The sequence below is a fragment of the Monodelphis domestica genome, chromosome 2 (assembly GCF_027887165.1).
Source record: "Monodelphis domestica isolate mMonDom1 chromosome 2, mMonDom1.pri, whole genome shotgun sequence".
NCBI lineage: Eukaryota > Metazoa > Chordata > Mammalia > Didelphimorphia > Didelphidae > Monodelphis > Monodelphis domestica.
In genome coordinates, this window is record NC_077228.1 from 54,726,412 (window position 1) to 54,744,128 (window position 17,717).

Sequence of the window (17,717 nt, forward strand, 5' to 3'; positions counted from 1 at the left end):
TTTCTAGATGATTTTGACAGCACCACTACAATAAACCACACCACACACTCTGCCCAATATAGATAAAAAACCCAAGACTCTCAAACACTCCTTTTTTGTTTTCCCTAACTTTCTTTTCTCTTTTTAAACCCTTACCTTCTGTCTTGGAATATGGAATACACATATTATGTAGATTACAAGGCAGAAGAATGGTAAGGGCTAGGCAATGGTGGTTCAGTGACTTGCCCAGGGTCACACAGCTAGGAAGTGTCTGAGGCCATATTTGAACCCAAGTCCTCCTGCCTCTAAACATGGTTCTCAATCCACTGAGCCACCCAGCTGCCCCTTCCCTGACTCTCAATGCCAGCTTCAGCTTTTTCTGAGCATTAGTAGTCCTCATACTGTTTTTAGGACCATGCCCATCTCTCTACCCACCTATCTGTCCATTGTGCCCATTTCCTTTTGTATCCCCATCTCCTCTACAATGCCTGTTACAAGTGCCTATTGACTGACAGATTGATGGATCCTTGCCTCCAACTTCTGTATGTAGCTTTGAAGAGTCTAACATGTTGGTGAGTTGCCTAAATATCTACATTTCCTTTCCTTCAGACAATTCATATTTTTCCTCCTTGGTATTATTCCCCTTCTGTCTGCAGAGTTCCACTCCCTTTTTTAAAAATCCTATTTCCTTCAGATGGAAGTACAAAGGCCACTAACAGGCCCAAGAGCAATAATGATAAGCCTAGACTCTTCAGCTTTCTCTATTTTTTTCTTTTCTCTGACCTGTGCTGGGTTCAGCCCTCCTTAGCCATCCTGTTGGCTCCGACTCCCAGGAGACAATGCAGACCTACAATTGCCTTTGAAGCTATTAGAACTCAGATCCCAAAGCGCATCATCCTTCTCAGCCTCCCCAGGAGGGAGGACTGCCAGCATGCCCCACACCAGTCATCCCTTCTGAAGAATTTCCCCTCTCCCCCTGGCCTGACTTACCCTGTAGTATTTTGTGCTATTATCATGGATGCCCTATAATTATGGGCAACCTCAAGTGTCTATTTCAGATTCCACGACGTAAGGCAGAGAGAGAACCAGACAACTTCAGCTCTGATACTTCATAGTTCTGTGACCGTGAACAAGTCACTCAGCTTATCAGAGTCCCTGTTTCTTTACCTGCTAAATGGAATACTACAAGAACCGCACGTCACAGGGGGTAGCCTGAAAATTGCCTTGTAAATGTGACTTGATGGCATTGTGGAGCATTAGGGGACTCTGGGGAAGAATGCTTTTCATTCCAGTCCATTCTCCCTCCAAATTAGGGCTGGACACTGGAGTAAGCTCCTCTGAATTACCTCCAGTTGATATTTTACACAGAGCTTGGAGGATGACAAATAACTTAAAACATGCCATGACGCTGAATCCTCACAACACTCGATGGAATTAGGGAGAAGATTCGGATCCCAAATAATTCACACACATGTATGTGTATGCATGTATACATACAAGCTTCTACTCCCAGTTCAGCTTATGACCTGGATTCCACCAAGGCCAGGGTGGGGAGTTTGTTGGCCTTCCAGTAGATTACTCTGAATTTGGAGTTGTGTAAAGAGTTCGCTCCAGCTGTGTAGGCGCTTGGCCAGGAAAATGCATTCCACTGGCAAAGAGGGAGGGGGCAGAGAGAAAGGGGAATTTAGTGGGAGGAGGGTCAGGGAAAGGGGCAGGAGGGGAGGAGATTCTGAGGTAGAAGGCCAGTGCACACTTCCTCTTTTAGAAGGAGTGTTTACATGTCCTCTCGAGTGGACTCTGCTGGGGTTGGTGGGACTGGTGCGTGCTGCTCTTTTCTGAATCTCTGTGCTGCTTGGAGTTTACTCCTGGCATCCCCTGGCTGCCATGGGGGAATCATGGGCGCCCCAGCCTGTCACCACCTCCAGCTCTGTGCTGCTGTGGGCAGCACTGTTGTGTCTAGGTGAGTCTGAGTTTATTGGGGAAGAAAATAGGGGTGCAAAGGCAAAGGGCCCATTTCTAACTCGGACATCATTTGGGGGCCTGACTTGGGAGGAAAGTGTGAGTGGGGGAGTTGAACAGAAGAGATGGTGGCAGAGGGAAGGAGCTCAGCATAACTAGTTCCTTAAAATCAGGACATGGGGTGGTTGTTAAAGTTGCTGGACAATCAATTCCGTGCCAGTAGTGCTGTTTCTTACAGCTGCCCTAGGCAAAGGGGAGGGTAATTCTTCTTTCAGTGTCCTCTCCCCACCAGGCACCCAAATAGTTTTCTTTCTCTCTAATAGTTTGGTTTGTTCTTGAGAACCTGACCTTTTCTGTGGCATAAATACTAATAACAACTCAGGGTTAGACAGACATCTCCAGGATGTTTCTATTTTAATAGTCATGGTGGAATCAAATTGCTTCAGTCGAGAAATGGTCGAGTTTCCTCCCTCTGCTGCTCAAATCACACAAAGTTTGCTGTTGTTTTCTCCTTCCCTTATGTCTAAAAATGGCTTTCCCTGTGGAGGAAAGGAAAGTGCTTATCTAGAAAAGTGAGGAACAGGCAAAACCCTAATTTTAGTCATTCAGGATTAGCAGATTGTGAGTTTTGAATAATTAAGATTGTTTTTATTTCCTTAAGGTATATAGACACTTGAGATATAGACTGGAATTGAGGTGGTGAGTTTTATCAGCATGTCCCAAAAAATATTAGCAAAGTTTTAAGCTCTAAGCTGTAGCCCTGGATCAAATATTTAGAGCCTGAAGAAACATTAGTAGTTATTAAAATGCCTTCCTTTCTTCATTATTTTTTAGATTAAAAAAAAAAACCCAAACAACTAAATCTGGTGAAGCTAAATTGTTAGAACCATCGTATGAACCCAGGTCCTCTGACTCCAAAGTCAGTGCTGTGCCCACTAAACCACACCATGCTTCTGGTTTTGATGCAGATTTCTCCTTTCCTCTTTTCTCGGAGAGTCATCTCCAGATCAAATTTTAAGTTTAGATGAAATATACTGACTGAATGTGGATCTCCCACTCCACCAAGGCCAAAATGTATTCTAGAGGCTCCAAGATTCCCCAGAGTGGGCATGGCAGGCTCTCTTCTCCACTTCCCCAAAATGCCATGCAGCTCATGCTGGATTTTCTTGGGTTTTTCATAGCTCTAACAAGTCATCACCTTTTGATTCACCTTAATGACCTTGGGGCTGCACTATCCCTAGACACACTTCAATAACAGGAGCCAAGAAGAGAAATCTCTAGACTGGATATTAGGCAATGCTTGGTTGTGAAAATAGGGGAGAGAGAAGGGTAGAATAGAATTTTAGAGCCAAAAAAGACCCTGAGATACCATCTAGTCCATTTCATTATTTTATACAAGACACTTAGGCATAGGAAGGGTTCAATGATTAGCTCAAGGTCACATAGTTAAAAAACTGCAAGCCTGTGTTAATTAATAAAGGGACTTTCCTCATATACTCTTGCCATGTTTCTTGACTTTCTGAGCAATGCCTCTGTCCAAGACACTTGAATATCTGCAGTTCTGCAGTTTCTGGGGAGATGCTTTTTTCATAGCATCCTACTCTATCTTTTGTTCTGATTTTCCCACACCTTGTCTCTGTACAAAGGCTCTGAACATCTAAACATTGCTAGCCTCATTCCCCTGTTCAGTCATGGATCCAATTCTGATTTTCATGATAATAATTTTCATAATAATAATAGCTAGCATTTGAATAGCACTTTAAAACTTGTAAAATGCTCTACAAATATTATATCATTTGATCACCACAACAACTCTTACATTGTAGGTGCTATTGTTATCCCCATCTTATAGTTGGGGAAACTAAGTAGGCAGCAGTTATGAGATTTGCTGTTTAATTTGAAAAACAAACAAACATGGAAAGACCTACATGAAATTATGATGAAGAAAACAAGCAGAATCAAGAAAATATTATATACAACAGAAATATTATTTAAAGAATGACTTATGTATGTTCACCTCCAGAGAAAGAACTGATAAGTAAAAACAAGCAAGACAGTTTTACGTATACATATATCCTTTTATCAAATGATGTCTTCTCTAATACAGGGAAAGAAAAGAGGGAGATACCAGGGAAATTTAATGTAACAAACTAACAAATTAATTAATTTTAAAAGACAGAAACTTGACTAAGGTCACACAAGACAGCTAGTAAGAAGTCTAGTTCAGAACTCAGGTCTTTCTGCCTTCCTCGTCTATGCATCCTATTAGGTAGCTAATACTGACTACACCCAAATCTCAAGCAAGATATCCAGCCCCAGTGTTCCTTCATAGTTCCTAAGAAACATAGCCAAGTAGTATGGAAATATGTTTTCCTTGATTTCACATGTATGGCTGATATCATATTTTTTACCTTCGTCAATAAGTAGAAGGGCAGTAGAGGAGGAAAAAAATTGGAACTCAAACTTCAGAAAAATATTGTTAAATAAATTTTTAAAAGAAGTATAGCCAGAGACTCTCCTTTGTTTATCTTTCTCCCTGTGCATGGGCATTCTTACAATAAAATCTATTCTTGAGAAAGGATTTAATTCAATAAAGTCATTCACACTGTGTGGAAAGATGTTGACATTTTAAAAGGGAACAAATATTAAGCAACAAGAATATCTCTAATAGTGAAATTTCAGGTGCCACTGAGCAGACAATAGGCTATTTTCTTTATTTGTGGAAGAGATGGGACTTCTAGAGCCCCTGCAATGACTATTAGTCTAACCAGCTTTGAGGAACACTGGGTAAGGACTGCAAAACAGAATATCTGTTCTTGGGTCACTGGGCATCTATGTATCCCTAGTCTGGGTAGTAGTAGTTCTATGATGTGACTGCCCTGCCCCTAGATTCACTGTCCTGATCTGATGCCTGTTTTCTGGTTTCTTGCAGCTCCAGTCGTGAAAAGTAATGGTAAGTTTTCTATTCAGTTGTTTCCTGCCTCCTCTTTTTTTTTAAACCACCTTCTATCCCTCCCTCTAACCCCTAACATCCTTGACCCAGCATGTCCTAGAATATAGTAGCTAGTATCCTGACTAAAGCTGGAAGTTTGTACCTCACTTAAGACTTTGTTTTCATTTCCAGCTAGAGACTCAACCCTGTTCCTCTCCTTCTGCTCTCAATCCCTCCCCTGTTGTTTTGGTTGTGTGTGACTTTTTGGTCCAAGGGGTCTTCTTGGCAAAGATACCGAGGTGGTTTGCCATTTCCTTCTACAGTGTAAACCCATTTTACAGATGAGGAACTGGAGCAAATAGGGGATAAATGACTTGCCCAGGGTCACACTCTGGATTTGAACTCAGGTCTTCCTGTCTCCAAGCTTAGTGCACTATCCACTATACTACCTCGCTCCCCCAAGAGCCTGAACCCAGGAAATTTGGTTTTCTGACTCATGCAAAATCACAGAAGCATTTACCCTCCAAAAAGGATTAGTTTGCTCAGGTACGTCCCTTTGTTTCTCTGTGTTTTAGCAGTTCTTGTGTCTATCTCTGTTTCTTCCATATCCCTGAAGCCAGTGTATTTCACTACCAACTCCTTGGAAAGAAGGGTTTGCTCTACTACCCATTTGATCTTGTGATTTAATTTCAAGTCTCAGTTTTTTTTATTTGTCAAATAAGGAAGTAGAACTACAAAAAAAAAAAACCTCTAAGGTTTCTTTCAGCTCTACATCTTATGATTTAGGATCAGATGAGAGATTGTGTGTAAAATGCTTAGCACAGTACCTGGCACATAATAGGCACTTAATAAATGTTTGTTTTTCATTTCCACTCTCCATGGCATGTCTGTGTTTTGTGTGTGTGGTTGCTATGAGATTGCTACATATTTTAAGTGTTCTAGATCAGAGCTGGAAGGGGATTTAGATGTCATCTAGTCCAATTCCCTCATTTTACACGTGAGGAAACTGAGTTGCCCAAGGTTTTACAACTTATAAGTGGCTAAACCAGAATTTGAACCCAAGATTTTTGAAATCAAAGTCTGCATTCTTTCTCCTTCCCCAAGTGATATCTAAATGTGTGTGTGTGTGTGTGTGTGTGTGTGTGTGTGTGTGTGTGCATGCGCACTGTGTGGGCCAAGTCACATCAAATTGACAAATATTTATTAAATGTCTATGATGTCTCAAAAACTGAAAGGTAAAAAAATCCCTCCTCTCAAGGAGTTCACAGTCTGTGGGTTCTGTGTTCTATACAGTGTATGTTTATTATTGTGTTTATATACATTATCGGTGTATATATTAACCTCATATCTTGGGTCTCTGTATGAATGTCAGCTTTGACAAGGCTAGTAGCTTGTAGGTGCTAGGATGCCAGACCTTGGAATGGAGGCAATTGTGACCCCTCCTTCTTCCTGTAGGAAGTTATTTCCTCAGTAAATGGGTCCCTCTTCTTCCTACAGACAATACTGACTCTGGATATTTTTAAGGTTTCCCCTAGATTTTAGAGATTGAAGTTACAAATAATTCACAGATTTTTCCTTGATAAAGGTTCTCTTGGGGAAGAAGGTAGCTCTTGCTTTCTTGTTTTAATCAAGCAGATGGAGTTAGGGAATCCTTAGGGAGCTGTCCACCCTTCTGGAAAGGGTCCTGTGGCCTCATGACTCCATATAGCATAAATGTGTGAGAAAACTTCCACCAGCAGTTAATCCAGCTCTGACAAAAACGTCTTCACATCCCTTTAAACATGTACTGCTTGTGCTTCATTCCATTCTCTGTGCCTTTCACTGATATTGTCTTCCCCTCACACCTGGGATTTTGTACCTCTTCTTGGACTCTGGATACTTTTTTTTTCATTCCCCTCTCCTCTCTCCTCTCATCAGGTCCTCCAAAGGCATTATTGACACTGGAACCCCCATGGGTCAATGTGCTCCGAGAGGACAATGTGACTTTGAAATGTGAAGGGTTCCAGACCCCTGGACATGACTCCATTGAATGGTTCCACAATGGATCAGCTATCTCTTTCCATCAGGAATCCTATACCATTCCTGCTGTCAACTTGAAGGACAGTGGTGAATACCAATGCCGGACAGAACAAACTTCCCTCAGCAACCCTGTGCAACTACAAGTCACTAGTGGTGAGTGAAGAATTAGGAGACTGAGGAAAGGTGGAGTGGGAGGGAAAGAGTTGCAATTTTCTTGCAATATAGCCTATCCTATTTATGAGCAGAACTAATGTTAAGGGTACTGGGTGGAAGAGGTCCTGAGAAATCTCCTAGTTATTTTAATTTCCCTTTTCACTATTACCCTTGCTGAGGCATAAGTATAACAAATCTTGTTCTAAGTTTCCCTCACTAGCTCTGTCTATTTTCACCACTCATTCCTGTCAGGAAGTTTCCAGAACTCCCTCCCCAGGGACCAGGAGACTAAGGACCTATATTTAATCATTCAAGGAGTATTTATTAAAGGTTTACCATGTAATAAGCACTGAAAATATAAGTAGAGAGAATAAAGCAATCCTGAGACACAAATCTCTCACATTCTAAAGGGGGGGGGTTACAAGTACAGGTAAAAATATATGTGTACAGAATAAATACAAAGTTAATAAATACAAATCTATACAAAATATTTTGAGAAGAAGACTGCTAGTAGTTGAGAAGGCCAGAAAAGGTCTTATGCAGAAGATATTTCTGAGATCAGGAAGAGAGGGACTTTATGAGGGAGAAGTAAGGAGGGAGTACATTCTAGGCAAAGGGAGTTGGGGGAGTATAGAGATGCCCAGTAGAAAAGCATAGAATTAGGATCTAAAGGTAGTAGCCTTGGAGGAACAGAACAGGCTAGTTTGTCTGATGGTCCAATTCAAGGAAAGGGAGAGTGGTGTCTAGTGAGGCTGGATAGGTTTTAAAGGACTTTAAAAAACTAAATAAAGGAATTTGTGATTTATTCTAGAGGTAATGGTGGGGCATTGGAGTTGGTTGAGCAAAGGAAGTCCATGGTCAATTCCCTGTGTTGAATTAGCATCTCTGAAGGCTGAGAGTTATGGCTCCAGATTATAAATAATCTCCCATTATCTAGAATGTTTTAGTTTTTATGCCCCTGCCTAGTTCTTTAATCCTCTCAAGTTGTCTCCATGTTTGCCTTACATGCGTGTCCCCTCCATTTCTTCCCCCTTTTGACTAGAATCCATTTATTAGGGTCTGATACTTAGTGAACCCTTTGGATTTTATGTGGGTAGATTCTAGCAAGTGGCATTCTGCATGTCCTCACACCACGTCAGTAATCAAAATCACTGTTCAGAGTCAGTGCCTTCTTTTCTTTGTCCTAGGAGCTGGCAGCAAGTCTTTCATGGCCCATGGCTCTGGGAGAAACTGAAATGTTCTGAGCCAATGCTCTTTGTGTGTGTCTTTCAGATTGGTTGCTGCTCCAAGTGGAGAGCTTGGTATTCATGGAAGGTGATTCTACAATGCTGAGGTGCCACAGTTGGAAGAACAAACTTCTGCATAAAGTCACATACTATCATAATGACAAAGCCTTAAAGTATGCTTATGAATGTTTTGACTATATTGTCCCTCAAGTGAACTATACTCACAGTGGATCCTACTATTGTGCAGGGCAAATGGGACATGTTATCCATATATCTAAAAGTGTCATGATCACTGTCCAAGGTAAGAGAACTTGGTCAAAGCATTGAGGTGAAGAGATAGATATGTGGGACTGAAATTATGTGGTTTTATTAGGAGGACAAGGAAATTCTAGACAGAGATAACAGAAATAAGTGACACTGATATAGCATTTTTAAAATTTACAAAGAACTTTGCATGCAATGCTCATTTTAGCTCTGCAAAAAAAAAAAACAAACCCCTAGACAGTATTACCATTATTATTATTGTCATTTTAGAGGTTAGCAAATTGAGGCTCAGAGAGAAATGCCTTCTCCATGGTTACTCAGTGAGTAAGGGTTAAAGGCAGGACCTGAATGCAAGCCTTCTTTATTCCAAGCCCAGCACTCTATCTACTATGTTATGCCCCTTTCCCAATGTGACAGTTGAGCCAAAGAGCCAGGGAGAATCATGGCAGTCCCACTAATCAGGCCAAGTAAGTGTCTGTTTTAGAAGTCATAGCAGGAGATCCAGTTTCTCTGGGCTCACCTTGTTTGGAGACCACAGGTCCTAGGTGATCAGCTTTAAGAAGATATCTTGGATAACTCTTTTTTTTTTTTTAAACCCTTACCTTCTGTCTTGGAGTCAATACTGTGTATTGGCTCCAAGGCAGAAGAGTGGTAAGGGCTAGGCAATGGGGGTCAAGTGACTTGCCCAGGGTCACACAGCTGGGAAGTGTCTGAGGCCAGATTTGAACCTAGGACCTCCCATCTCTAGGCCTGGCTCTCAATCCACTGAGCCACCCAGCTGCCCCCTTGGATAACTCTTGAAGAGCTTACCCCAAAACATCAATGGGATCCCCTAACTAAGAGGAGAAAGTCCTACAGATACATAGCTTATAAAATACCCCTAGAACTTCCCAATTTGTCCTTGATCATCTCCTAGACCTTTTCCTTCAGGATACTTCCATATCCAGGTAGAAATTGTAAGTCTGTGCAATTGGCCTCTCCATATAAGAGAACACATTAGGAGTGTTCCTTTCTTTTGGTTCTTTGGGTTCAGGGAAACCTCTGCCTGGCAATGAGTTAAGGCCTCTGTCAATATGGGGAAAGGACTGGATCAAATCAACACTAAATACACAAACATCTATTTTCATGTCCTATACTATGCTAAACTCTGTGGATAGAAAGAAAGAAAAAATAATCCCTGCCCTTTAGGAGAATACAATCTAATGAGAGAGACAATATCCGAACAAGATATATGCAGAATCAATTGGAGATTTGTAATCTTAGAAGGAAGGCAATAGAATTGAGGGTGATTGAGAAAGGCTTCTTGCAGAAGGTGGGATTTGAACTGAGACATGAAGGAAATCAGGAAAGCCAGGAGGCTGAGACCAGGAGGGGTGCTTGGCAACTAAAGATAAGGGAGGAGTACAGGAGAAGAGGGGCCTGCCCTAGGGCAAGGCTGATTGGGCCAGGTAGCAATGGTGGAGGGTAAGGAGAGGGTAGAGGTAGAAAAGAAGTACTGTGTCTCCTGAGATCTGTTTCTCCCAAGATCAGGAGGAAAATCAAGTGTCATGAAAGGGCTTATAATAGCACTCATCCTGGTGGTTGTGATTGCTGTGATTGTTGCTGCTGCCCTGTATTACTACAAGCGACACAAGAGAACAGGTATGTGGTTCCCTTTGGTTTCTTATGTAATAGGCTCTTTTCTTAGCAAGATACTGACCCTGTCTTTCCCTAAGTGCTGTATCAATATCATCTTTTTCCTGAACTAGATAATACCCAGCTACACACACATACCTATAACTATGAGAGTCTTTGACACAACAGGAGTTTTGTCCACAGATATTATATTAGAGAACTTAGAGATGGTGTTTTATAAATCTAATAAATAAAAAATATCACAGTTTAATACTTGAAAAACCCAACTTGATGGAGAAAGAAATATTTGGTGAGAAAAATAGTAAAAACCTGAGAGGCAGGGATAAATATAGTCACTGAGAGACACAAAATCTTAAAATGAGGGACCTCTGAAACATACCTCCTTGCAATTCCACTTAGTTGTCAGAATTCTTGTCTCTTTAGAGAATTCATTTTATTTACTAATAACCACTTCCTTTTCCTTGGGCTGGACCTATTCCAACTGGATTCTTCAATGATATCCTTAGTAAGTTACAGAATGTGTAAGGGGTAGTAGAAATGATAAAGCAATGCTTGAAGTTTCCTAGAATTGTAGATTTAGGGCACAAAGGGATTTTCAAAGTCATCTAGAAGAGCCACCTAATTTTATAGCTGAAGAAATGGAGACCTAAAAAGGTTAAGTGACTTGTCTGATGGCACAAAAATAGAAAATGGCAGAGGCAGTATTAATCCTCCAACTCTTAATCTGGCCTCTTTTCACCACATTTGGCTGCCTTTCTCTTTCTCTCCATGCTTCCAACTAGGTTTCCCTGAATAATCTCAGTGCTAGATGGAGAGGCCTCAGTGATTTGGAGCCAAACTCTCAGAGAGGATGGAAGCACTGGTCTCTCCTTGCAGTAGGATGAGGAAAGTGGGGTGAGGGGGGATGGCTTAACTATTACTAGGTCTATGACAGAGAGATTTCCCCACTTGAGATGAGACTAGGTTCTTTCTCATTTCTATCACCTCACCTGAACCAAGGTCTGGAATACAGAAATCCCAGAGTCTTTCTGCCTGTTGACTACCTATAATATCAGAAAGTGTCTCATTTAGTATTGAGTGATGGTTTTAAGAAGGTCTGTTTCTTCTTTAATCACTCTTTTCCTCCTGTCCGTGGTCCTGAGGTCCATGACTCTCTCTCCTATTGTCCCACTAACTTTATATGTGCCCTAATTTTCCTAGACAATTCTCAAGCCATGAAACAGGGAGAGAATTTCCTGCAGGAACCAACTTAGGCACCAGAGCAGAACTACAAGGAAAGCAGAAGCTCAAATCTCTTGGTCAACTCTAGCTAATTCAAGAGCATAGGTAGGACAGCATTGGAGATGGGCATAAATAGTGATAATATATGGTAAAGTCTAAACAACCAAGAGTTCAGGACTATTTTTCTCACAAATGGGAATAAGGAATTTGTTGGGCTACTTTGGGACTCTCAGGAATACTATGAAATCAGTGAAGAGGTGGGGAAGGAAATAATAATATAATTTAATCTTCATAGTAGTCGTATAAACATTATTATCTTCATTTTACAGATGAAGTAATTGAGATTCAAAAGGTTCATATGATTTTCCCAAGATCATAATGTAGATGCCCAAGAATCATAGATGTAGAGATGGAAATGATTCAGAAATCATTTAGTTCAACCTTCTCATTTTACCTACATGAGGAAACTGAGGCCCATAGATGCTAAAGTGACTTGTTCAATGTCAGGCAAATGTCAGAGGTTGGCTTTTGCTCCAGATCCAGTCTTCTTTCTAACACACTGTACATGGATTCTAAGTGTTAGAGACTGGATTTAAATCCAGACCCTCTGGGGTCAAATCCAATGCTACTAGTAGAAGATGAATATGTTCAGCTAAGAAGGGTGACTAAAAGGAAAACAATCAGGGTCCAAGACTCAGAATGTACCATGCAAAAGTGAATCAAATCTATCTATAGAATAACATGTTGGAGTAAGATTGAGACACCAACCCTGCAGAGAGATTGTTGTAGTTAAGATAGAAGACAGAATGTAACAGAGAATGTGTGTGGGTGGGGGAGGGGAGGGGCTGAAGTAACATTGCTTCAAGATCTCCAGAAATAGGGATTATACTCATCCTCTTTGCCCCAGAGGATGGAACCTAGGAGCAATGAATTAGACTTGAGACATAGATTTAGACTTAATATGAGTAAAAAACTTCAATAATTACCATTATCCAAAAGTGGAATAGAAATCTTCAAGTCGAGGCTAGATATATTAAAGATGGAATCTTGTTCAGGTATATATATGCTGGAGTACATGGTTTTTATCATTCCTTACAACTTAGAAATTCTGACTCTTTGACCTATGATTTCATTAGAGTGATGAAGATTTCAACTCTTTCAGGTTACCTCTGTAAATAGCCTTCATAAGCTCATCTTAAGAATTGTTTAATCTTACTCGACCTCAAAAATTCTACTCTGTCAAATAAGAAAGTTGGACTATAACAATGATAGAGAACCTATGGCAACATGCCAAAAAGGGCATGCAGAGCCTTCTGTATGGGTAAGCCTGCAGTCTCCCACCGGAATTTGTTACTAGAAAGCCAGAGGGACTGTGGGGGAGCTCTTCCCCTCTCCCTCTCCATGAGGCTGAGAACATTCCTCACTTCACCCACCCCTCTGCCCAGCAACCCAATGGGAATACTTCCTCCTCTGTCTGGGGTAAATAGGGGCAAGGGGAGGGGGCCTCACATACTGCCTGAGGGTGCAGCACAGATAGCATTGTGCTAAATCTGTAGTGAAGGCAGTTCCCATAGTAGGGTGGAGAGGAGCTAGGTTTGAGGTGAGCAAGCATAACTCACAGTGGCACATAGCTGGAGGGGAGCAGAGGGCTCAGATTACTCTCCTCCCCCTCTCCACACAGGCCTTTCATCACTCATCCCTCTTTCCATCAACCCACTGGGAGCTCTTCTTTTCTCCCCTGTCTGGGGTAAGGCTGGTGGTGGTGAGGTAGGGGAGCAGGGGCAGGGGGAAGCACTTGGTCTGGGGGTGGGTAGGATGGGGGTGGGACCCAGAACTCTCTCTCTAAAGGATTCTCCATCATTGGACTATATGGTTCTTTCCAGCTCTGATATTTCAAGGTCACAGAATCCCATTCCTTAGAGGAATTTGGTAGAACTAGGGTTATTCATATTATTTTCCTGTAGTCATGGCTTAAAGAAGAATTCCTGGGCCCTCCAGTCCCACTTTACCCTAGACAAGACTTACTTCTTTAGCAATACTGTGACCACAGAGCCACTCAGGGTGACATAAATGCCTTGACAGGGTCTTGGAATATGATTTGGAAAAGTGTCAAGAGATTGGAGTGCTGGATTAAATGTTTTGTATTTAGCCTATGCTTTGAAGGACTCTCCTCTGCCCACTGGACTACATTGTCTGGGGACTAAGGTTGAGTCTGCGTCATGGCTGACACAACTATGAGTTGAAAAAACCTTGATCTTTTTGTCTTGCCTATGCTAGCCCAATGGGTTTCACATGACCACTGGCATTTATGAAAGAACATCTCATAGATGAATTGTTTTTCAGACAGATGCTTAGCTCAGTTGCATGGGATGATAAAGGGGCACATCATCAGCAAATTCCATGACCTTTGAGCTATGGATTTGTGTATGAGAGTTGGGAACATGGAGAAATGTGTCTGTAGGATGAAGGCACAGAACTGGAGTTCACTTTTGTCTCTTTCCAATCAACCTGATGAATGCCAGTTGTAGTTACAGAATATATATATATATATATATATATATTTACATCAGCAATGGGAAAGTTTACTGCCAAAAGCATAAAAGAGAAGAGTATGAGAGAATGTATTATGATCCATCCCTCAATCTATGAATATCAGAGCTTTAGCAAATGTCAAACTTCCTTAGCCAGCAAAGAAAAAGACCCCCGTCTCTGTTCCACAAGGGTTATTCCCTCCAGATGTTGGGATTTCAGCCTATCAGGTCTGGCATCACTCCTGAAGTAGTCTGATTTTCTCTCAGGATTGCTTTGTTGCTTCTCTCACTTGCATCAAACTCTAAGATAAATGGTTCCCCTTTTCAATGACAGTCTAACACAATCCTGGTTCTAATTCTGGGGCAGGGATTGGGGTGCTACAGACTCAGCCACCACTGTAGACGAGAGGTAGGGAGTCTGGTCACCTTGCTTTTGGCTTTCAGAAATGGCCTGAGAATGGGGCAAACTCTGATCCCCCTCCTTTTTTTTTAGATCTGGTTACTTTTTAGCTGTCTTAGCTATACAAGTAGCAGCAACAATAACAGTATCTCTAGCACTTGATAAATCCTTTAATATAGCAATGCTTGGACCTGACTACTTTTCTTTTCATCCACAGCCAGTGTTCCTGATGAGATAGGAAGTACTGTGGTGAGTGTGATGCCTCAGATCCCTCCTCATTTATCCTACCCAATCCTCCCTTTTCTTTACTAGAATATATTATGTATCTCATGTTCTATCCATTCTGCTCTACAACATCACCTACCCACCACCAACCCAATTCTTCCACATCTCTCTGTTTTTTCTAGGTGGAGAGTTCTGTCTCCTATTCACTTCTAAAGCACACAGATGCTCCTGAAGAGGAAGAATCAGGACGCGGAGGTTACCAAAACTACCAATAGTCACAACCACCTCTACCCTTCTCATAGTGGCCCTAACCTGCTTGCTCCCTTCAGCACCAAATTGAAGGACCTGGTGGACCAAAGGCTGGGGACCAGCTGCCTCCTGAGCCAACTTTGTCATTTGAGGAAAATGGTTTTGGAAATCTCTTTTGCAGATGTCTGCATGAGTCCTACACTGCTTTAAAAGAATCAAAGGCAATTTATTGTCAGTGGTTACACTGCCTGTCTATGCTGCCCAATCTGGATGATTTCATACCCAGAATGACTTTTGCACAATACCTTGGACAATCCAAAACATTTGTTTCCCTTTAGAGGAATTTCCAACTCCTCTTGAGACTGCTCCCTCACTAGGGCAGGCCTTAGTTCTGGTGGCAGTTTTCTCTTGTCCATAAGTGTTGGAGTTGGGGCAGGAGGTGCTTGAGCATGGCTCCCCTCAGGTGAGGATGATCTTAAAGTGATGAAATAGGGTGTTTCTCTACCACCTATCTCCTCAACAGTCCTCACTGCTTCGGGTTGAAATGGAATATCCTAGGACAGAAAACAGGAGATCCCAGGCAGCTCTCTTGTCACCTCTTCTTTTTTAAAAAATCTCATGTTTTATTGATCTCTCTTTGGTTTTTATGTCAATCATCTTCAGCTGTGTTTCCCCTTAAAGCACACCCTCCATCTAGGCAATGATTTTGGAAGCCTGAAGAGAAGGAAATGCCCCTAAAATTGCCAGTATAGAATCCTTGGTGCTAAAGGTTTGGGAGTTCAATGTGGATCTGGCCTATCTCTGAACAGGGGGCAAGCAAAGCATGCAGGACATGGAAGAAGTACCAGGGAAAGGAGGCAGGGAATGTCCCTTTTAATTACTTCTTTCTAGACAGGTATCATTTCCCTGGAATTTAGGCAACTCAGTGCTGCTGTTCTGGTTGAGGCCTACTTTCTTTGCCCAGGGTAGGGGGAGTGGGTAAGGGGAAAGAGATCAAAGGCCTCTTGGGATGAGAGGTGGCATGGTGCTATAGAAAAAGCATTGGTGCTTAAGTAGAAGAAATGAATATGAACAATGCCTCTTCTACTTACTAGTAATCTGACAGTGATCAAGTCAGTTCAGCTGACTGGACCTCAGGTTCCCCATATGCCAAATGAGAGGGTTACAAGAAGATTTCAATTAAATTCAATAATCCTTATTCAGTACTAATTTTGCATCAGAAAGCTATTGTCTCTGGCTTCCTAATCCAGGGACAGCGCTTCTTTTCCTCTTCAGCTCCTTTTCGCCAATCTCTCCAAGAAGTAAGTTTAAAGATATACATTCTGTATCATCAGGATGTATGTTTAATGAAAGTGATTTTTAGGAAGTCTTCTTGACCTCGTGTTCTTAATTAACTTGTTTTAGTGCCTTTACAGTCAAACTCTGAAATCATACTGTGATTTATTCCTTGGGTGAGTCACTTAACTGACATTTATAAAGTGCCTTAAGATTGGCAAAGAGTTTTGTATCCACAGTCTCATTTGATCCTACCTTTAATTATAATTCTCATTTTACAAATGAGAAAACAGGTATAGATTGCCAATTGACTTGCCCATGCTCATAATAAACTAACAAATGTCAGTGTCAGGATTCAAACCTAAGTCTTTCCTGACACCAAATCTTCCAGCAATTTCCAGTGCTGCCCCTCAGGACTTACTTCAGTTTACTCCTCTCTAAAAGGAGGGGAGTCAACTATATGATCTCTAACATCCCTTCCAGCTATAACATTCTGTGATCTATATATAATAAAGCATTGTTATCAATTTATTTGCCAGCTCAAGTCTCTTCTTTTCTATTCAGTCTTTCAACCCCAGTGAGGGTCTCAAGGGACTTCTTTCCTCAAGTACAGGAAAGAGATAGGCCTCCTGATACAAGAGGATATAGAGCAAGGCTTCTTAATATGGGGTCTGTGAATCTGGATCAAGGAAAAAAGTTACATCTTATTTTCAGTAAACTCTAATTGAAATTTAGCAAGTCCGTTAATTAATTTTTAAAAACCATGATGTTGAGAAGGGCCCTTTGGCTTAACCAGACTGCTGAAGGCATCCATCACACACAGAAGAGTAAAGAACACGTTGGAAGGAACAGAGAGACAACAACCAACTTTCTGCATTGAACTGCTCCCTGTTCTCTTACTCAGTGGAGGGCATCCTGGAGGATAAGACTTGAGGTTAGCTCAAGCTGTGTCTTGATTTTTGTATAAAGTGAACTATGATGAGAAAAGAAAAGGAGAGCCCACAGGACCAAATCCTTGGGTTTCTGTTCCTCACATGCTCAATCCCTCAGCATTCCCTGGGACTGAGGGGAAGAGAGAGAGCTTCTTCTGACTCCTTCCTCATCTTTCACACTATCACATACCCATCTTTCCTCTGAGAGATGTTGCAGAGAGCAAAATTTAAAGTGAGCTTTAAACGTTTAGTAGTGTATGCTGCTGCCTAGAGGGAGCAGGAAGTATTGCTGCCAGTGGCAGTGGGGAGCCATCTACCTGGATGGAATTTCAGAAAAGTTGAAAGGTGAGTAGGATTGATATCTCCAGCTAGGACATGAAAAGATCTATCTACCCACAGCACTGATTTGAGGGGTCTCAGATAGTACATGAAGATCATCTTGTTTTACCCTCTGTCTGGGCTTCCTTGCCTCATCCTACATCATATCTCTTCACCTGCCCCTCATACTCTGATCTGACAGATCTGAGGACTTGAGATGTCTAAATTGAGTTCAAGTAAGGTTAGGGATTCTAAGATGCAGTAAAAGGAAAGGAAGGCTACCAACAGGTAACAGAACTCAGTATAAGGGCAGTCAGCAGTGAAAAAGTGAAGCAAGCCAGCTTTACTGAGAGGAAATACTTATTCACAATTAGAGTCAGTTTGGACATATAGAAATAG

At 41.6% G+C, this 17,717-nt stretch overlaps 1 protein-coding gene across 1 annotated transcript; it reads left to right on the forward strand.

The window, feature by feature from the left end:
* The first annotated feature begins 1,712 nt into the window (after positions 1 to 1,712).
* On the forward strand, positions 1,713 to 16,599 carry LOC100619042 (low affinity immunoglobulin gamma Fc region receptor II-b). The gene is made up of 7 exons (XM_007480654.2): positions 1,713 to 1,939; positions 4,871 to 4,891; positions 6,788 to 7,042; positions 8,315 to 8,569; positions 10,063 to 10,173; positions 14,537 to 14,568; positions 14,727 to 16,599. The coding sequence occupies exons 1-7, from the start codon at positions 1,864 to 1,866 to the stop codon at positions 14,817 to 14,819; spliced, it is 843 nt and encodes a 280-aa protein (XP_007480716.1). The 5' UTR covers positions 1,713 to 1,863; the 3' UTR covers positions 14,820 to 16,599.
* The last annotated feature ends 1,118 nt before the right edge of the window (positions 16,600 to 17,717 follow it).